General features: G+C 32.3%; 2 protein-coding genes across 2 annotated transcripts; both read right to left on the minus strand.

The window, feature by feature from the left end:
- Nucleotides 1–1,748: 1,748 nt before the first annotated feature.
- On the minus strand, nucleotides 1,749–2,711 carry LOC133311436 (protein FAR1-RELATED SEQUENCE 5-like). Its single transcript, XM_061512491.1, has one exon. It carries the CDS (start codon nucleotides 2,709–2,711, stop codon nucleotides 1,749–1,751), a length of 963 nt encoding a protein of 320 aa, XP_061368475.1.
- On the minus strand, nucleotides 2,708–4,922 carry LOC133311437 (protein FAR1-RELATED SEQUENCE 5-like). Its single transcript, XM_061512492.1, has 2 exons — nucleotides 4,824–4,922; nucleotides 2,708–4,006 (listed from the first exon to the last, which is right to left on the minus strand). Exons 1-2 carry the CDS (start codon nucleotides 4,920–4,922, stop codon nucleotides 2,708–2,710), a joined length of 1,398 nt encoding a protein of 465 aa, XP_061368476.1.
- Nucleotides 4,923–6,146: the final 1,224 nt, after the last annotated feature.

Consider the following 6,146-nt stretch of genomic DNA (forward strand, 5'->3'; position numbering starts at 1 on the left):
GTTCGTAGCTCGATTCAAAGGTTGTCCTTAAAAGGGCTCGATTCAAAAAAGGCGAAGAAGTGAGACGAAAAAGAAGAATAAGAAGAAGAAAAAGGGTTACCCTTAAATCACAATAATATTGTTTATTTTGTTCATACAAAAACTGGGTCTTCGACTTTCGTAAAGGCTGATTAAAAATTGGGTTTCCCTTTTTTTGTTTCGTGTAACCCATGACAAAAAAATTACCTTTAAAAACTGGGTTGCCTACATGTATTGTTTTATATTTGAGGAAAGCTTTGAATGAAGCAAGAGCTTGGTTGTTCTGGATTGGAGTTATAAACTTACCTTTTTTCCTTCAATTTTTGTTATTGTTGTTTTGATGATTCTAAGAAAAGTCGAACCACAGCTAGGTAAGAGTCTCTCTGAACTGAGACCATTTGCTACTGCATTGGATGAAAAGCAGAATAGGTGTGAAGAGTTTGCTTGTAATATTATACATCAAACTGGTTCTACCAGTTGTTAACCTCGATGGCTAATATTTTTGGTTCAACCATTTGCATTGTCTTTTAGCATTGCAGCTCTAGAGTATTTGAAACAATTGCAAAATTAAAAAATTAATTGATACAAACAAAACCCACGTGATTATGTACTCTTTGCATTTCTCATTCTTTTTTATCCATTTCTTTTGATTTGGTTTCTCTTTGCAACTCTATTAAACAAACATCACGACAACAAGGAATAATTTACATTAACATTAAACTTGACATTTGGACAGTGCAAAAATTCTCACATTTAGATATACCCATATACTCTAATTATTATATCCTTTGAAGCTTGTAACATGTGAATGGCTGCTGATATGCGATATGCAGCGTGCAGTTCATTGGATTTTAGGCCAAGTTCTTCGAACTGACCAGTTCAAACACATTTGAATTCAAGATCATTGTACAATTAAAATCAACAATAACCATTCAAAAAAGCGACAATCCTAAATTACAAAAGTTAAAAAATAAAACATTGATACAACCCAAAAATTACAAGACTTCTCCAAAAACATAATCCACCCAAAAAGATTGCAAAGTTCATAAAGGAGGATGGTACATTTCTGCAGAGTCAAAGATTTTTATGCCAACTAAAAGCTTCATGAAGAAGGCAAAGTGACTCTGGCAAATTGTTCTGCTACCCAAAAGTCATGGTTCCTGTGAGAATTCAAGTGTGAGCTGAATTCAAAAAAAGAGAAGAAATTGTTTGAATGGTGATTGAGGTCACACCTAAGTAGAGCTTTGAAACAGTGAGATTAGGAGCAGACTTGAAGAGAGGAACTGATGTCATAAGCTTTTAACTACACACAAAATCACAAGGTAACATAAGTTTAAAAAATGATAAATGTTATTGGCAAGTGTAGATTTTACATCAAGTTCAATTGTGAAAAATTTAAATGAAATTGGCAATATAATCCAATAACTTATATGCCTCACAGTCATGCAGCTTTAGAATAAAATTCAATCTTGATTGAGGATATTACACAAATATGAAATACCAATTATGCACAAAAAGAGTTTAGTAGAGAAGTCAAAAACTAAAAGGTACATACAAAGAGAAATCTTGGGTAACCTGTTTGAACTGAAGACTTGAATGTTGGAATCCAAATGCAAATAAATAAAATAAATAAATAAATCAGAAATAGGCAGAGAAACCAAATGAAAATATATAAATATAATAATGAAGGATTTAAATACCAACACTAACATTAAAAAAATATTCTTACATTAGGTTGTCTTTTGTTTTTTGCAAGTTGATTGATAGTGACCATATTCTCCACAGGATTTACATGCTCTCCTTTTAATCAATGACTTATGTATTGATAATTCAAGACCACCTTTGTACCTTCCTGTTAAAGCCTGTTTGTCAGAATCCTTCCTTTTTCTACCTTTTGTTTGTGATATGTATGGATCCTTGATATTGAAATTTGAATCATCATATGCTATGTCACATATCAAATTTTGCTGACTAGACTCTATAGGAGCTTCATTGACATCAAGCATTTTTGTCTTCATAGTGCTGGCCACGTCATAAATACGATCAAGTTCTGTCACAATATACTTGTACGCATATTCTGATCTTTTAGCCAAATCAGAAAGTCTGCTAAATTGACGTTGCACATGCAAACTTCTCAAAATGTCTGAATCATGATTTGAGATATCAATATCGTCTGCCTCAATGCATTTATTGGCTTCTTTAGTCCAACGTTGCATGATATAGTGGCTAGGAATTTGAATAATATTTTTTGCTTGAAAGATTACCAATATGTGTCTACATATGATTCCCATAAATTCAAAAAGTTGACAGCCACATGAAGCATCCTTTGACTCTAAATTTATATCAACAATGAAGTTATCCCGAGTATCGAAACAATTAGAAATTTGATACTTACATTGTGAACCATTTTTCTCAATCTTCTCCTTTATAAAATGGTTGACTCTAATAAGCTCATTCTGAAACTTACGAAACACATTTCTGGTATAGATTGACGCAGCGTGCTCTTCAATTTTTGAGCCAATACCCAAACTGCGTGATTTATGTCTGGACTCAAAGTCCTCTCTTTTTTCAGCCTCATAGCGGTTGTTGATTGCCTTCTCAAATTTTACTACAAAGTCTCGCAGTGTTGTGGTTGCATTAACAAAGGAGTCAAAAAAAGAATTGATGCTCTCACTTCTTTGCGTAGTATTCATACCGACAAAAAATATGCTTCTATTATATACCGGTATCCACGACTCTCTAATTTCAAATAATCTTTGAACCATACATTTTTCTGCAAATCGTATGTAACCATTATATTTTTCCATTCATTTTCAAATTCTTTGATGGTTGGTGATTCTCGAATACACCTTTTCAGCTCACGCTTGAATGTAGAATTCTTGTGATATATGTGTGCAAGCTTTTCAGGAAACTTCTTTCTAATGTGCCACAAGCACAAACGATGACGAGTTTCTGGAAATACCTTGGCCACAGCAGCTCCAATAGCTAAATCTTGATCAGTTATTATAGAAACTGGCTTTTTTCCATTCATTGCCTCAAGCCAAGTTTCAAATAACCATGTAAAAGATTTCTCGGTTTCATCTTGTAATAAGGCACAACCAAATAAAATTGATTGAAGATGATGGTTTAATCCAGTAAATGGGGCAAACAGCATGCTATATTTGTTGGTTCTATATGTGGTATCAAAAGTAATTACATCTCCAAACTGTTGATAAGCGTACCTTGATCTAGCATCCACCCAAAAGAAGTTTATCATTCTATCATCAGCATCACATTGTATTGAATAGAAAAAATCAGAATTTTGAGCTTGCTTTTGTTTGCAGTAATTAAAAACAGCTAATGCATCTCCAACATCCAAATTCTTCCTTCGAAGATTTCTCAATTGATTCCAACAATCCCGATTAGAAAAAGCTAAATCGCTGCCATTAAACATTGCAGCAACCTTTCCGGTAGGCAAACCTTCTTCATTAAACTGTTCAACAAGTCTTCTTGCAGCACCATTCATTTTTTTATGACACCTCAAATAAGACACACTCTTAGGACTAGCCATGATATGATTATGATTGTTGTCAAAAGATTTGATAACCCATATGTCTCGATTCTTTTCCTTTGTCACAGAAAGTGATGCTTTACATCCCGAGCGAATAGTTGAAGACTTTTTCTTAGCATCTCCCATGTTACAGCCTTTCTTGCTATTTTCACCGTGCTTACAACATACAAAAAGTCCGTAATTTTTTTTACTAGAGCGAATACGGATCCCAAACCCCTTTGCTTTAGCAAATAATGTATAAAAATGTTCAACTCTTTTAAATGATTCAAATTCCATTCCAACATAAGGTTCAACAATAACTGCATCAACATTAGAAGATTGTGGCATATCAACTGGTAGGATAGAATCTGTTACCAATATTTTGTCCGAAGTGATATTAGGCTCCACATTCATATAGAAAATATTGGAATCGGAGTCCAAAAGTGGATCTTTCATCCCCTGTCAAGAGATATAGAAATAAAACTGATTATGAACAGTTAAGAATAAAACCTCATAATCAGTTATAATATAAAATGAACTAGATATTCAGGTATTTATTTTCTTACTAGAATTTAATATAAAATTTATGCATATTAGTTTCTAGTTTACAATGAAATATAATTTTTTTTTATTTTTACTTTACGAATGAACTAGAAAATTCAGGTAAATGTAAAGGATAAAGAATGTATTTTAACAAAAATTAAATATACCGATCTTTAATACAAAAAAGAAATGGTGTGACAACTAAAATTTGTTTACTTAACAACTAATTAGAAAGTGATATGCAAAAAATACAGCCATGAAGTAAAAAAGTTGAACAAAAACACTTTTGAAATTATATCTGTAGAAAAGCATTTGTCAAACAATATTAAGGTAGAGAGAAAAATTTATCTGTTCATTTGCATTACGTTTATAGCATGCCTCCGAACATCTTACTATATTTCCCAAAACTACCCATGTATATTAAAAAGGTGAGTAGTTGACCCACCGCCTGTCCCCAATATCTTCTTGACTTACATGTACTAGTTCAATAGAAAAAATTTCAGAGTACTACCAATGTATTAATTGTATCACTTCGTATATCTATAAAAAATAATAATGAAAAAACCTATTTCCATACTTTGTGATTGCTCTCCATTTTTTATAGACTACAGGACATTATGTATTCGGGAGAAAGCACTAGATTAAGTCTTATTTTTCACTCACCCCAAGATATACAGAACATAGCATGCAAGCTACATTTTTTTTTTTGTAAAATTAAATAAAACCACGGTACCTGTGTATCGACCATGCAAGGTGAAAGTCCATCGAGTTCCTGCCCTCCCCAGTCTTCTAATACTGAAACTACCTCCTTGTCTTCTGCAGCTGAGCACATGATAAGATTTCTATTTTGGGTTCAGTAAGAAAGGAGAAACGAGGGTAACTATGGAGAAGTGGGGCTCCAAGAAGGTTCAGCTGAAGAAATAATTGCTCACAAAAGCTTGAAACTTGGAAGGCAAACGCTGGTGAAGTGTAAGGAAGATCAAAAGGTTTGTAAAGAGAAAGAAAGAGCAGAGGGTGCGCAACAGATGAGGGGGAAGAGAAAAGAAGAAAAAAAAAAGAAAAAAGAAAGAAAGAGGAGTCACGTGACATTTAGACAGGGAATATTAAGAGCCGTCAGATGTTATTAAAATTAAGGGTCCAGATGTGGTGTCAAACTTGAAGTTTGACACTGGTGTCAAAAGATCCTGCCCCATAATCTATAATAAGAATAATAATAACAAGGGCAACACTATCTTCTCTAATCAATTTAAAGGTGGAACTTTCTAGGTTTTTTTTATAAAAAAAAAAAGTAATATTAAAATTATTTTTAAAAATTTTTATTTTTAATAAATTATTTGATGATTATAAAATTTCAGACACTTTTTAATTAATGAATATTTTTTCCTTCAATATTTGTCAGGTTAGGCATACGTCACTAAAACAAGAGATGGTTGCGTTAGCATAAAACACTTGAAAAGATTCCTACAGTCAATTTTAAGTGAATGGGGTGGAATACAAAATTTATAGAAGGTGCTTGTACGAGGGCTTTGGTATTTGTATTTATGAGAATTATGAGTCCATCGGATGATATGCAAATATACGCATATGGTAATTGTATTATTTTTTTATATCAACTCTAATTATTCTTTTGAGGTGAATTGGTTTTTTTCGGTATTCTCGTAAGCGAAATGTATTTAATGAAAATCGGACTCAAGTTCTCTCTCCACTTTACTTAACATGTGTGGTCAACTAAGCTATATCTATTATATAATTGAAGTTAGTTACCGAAGTATTAGGTAAGGAAAAATCGTAGCTTAAGTGACAATATGAGTTTCAAGATGGATAAACTGTTAAAATAACAAGAATTTGAATATTTCATCGAACTTTTAAAATTAAAGTTGGATAATTATTCAATGTTCAATTCGGGATTAGTCTATACTCATAACGGTCTTTTAATTTGCTCTGGATCGTAAGAATATTATGAGAACTTGACTCATCTCAAAAAGATAATTATGATTATGAAATCCAAAAAAAATATTAAATAGCAAAAATAAATGAGTCATAGCTGAAATTAAAT

Source organism: Gastrolobium bilobum, unplaced genomic scaffold (genome assembly GCF_033153095.1).
Source record: "Gastrolobium bilobum isolate Gb01-03AN ecotype WA unplaced genomic scaffold, APGP_CSIRO_Gbil_v1 utg14925, whole genome shotgun sequence".
In the NCBI taxonomy this organism is placed as follows: Eukaryota; Viridiplantae; Streptophyta; class Magnoliopsida; order Fabales; family Fabaceae; genus Gastrolobium; species Gastrolobium bilobum.

Excerpts from the sequence above, each read along its gene's own strand:
- LOC133311436 (XM_061512491.1), bottom strand. The coding sequence starts at position 2,711 with ATGAATACTACGCAAAGAAGTGAGAGCATCAATTCTTTTTTTGACTCC.
- LOC133311437 (XM_061512492.1), bottom strand. The coding sequence starts at position 4,922 with ATGTGCTCAGCTGCAGAAGACAAGGAGGTAGTTTCAGTATTAGAAGAC. Across the intron at positions 4,007-4,823 it reads CTTGCATGGTCGATACACAG|GGGATGAAAGATCCACTTTT; the intron begins GTACCGTGGTTT and ends ATCTCTTGACAG.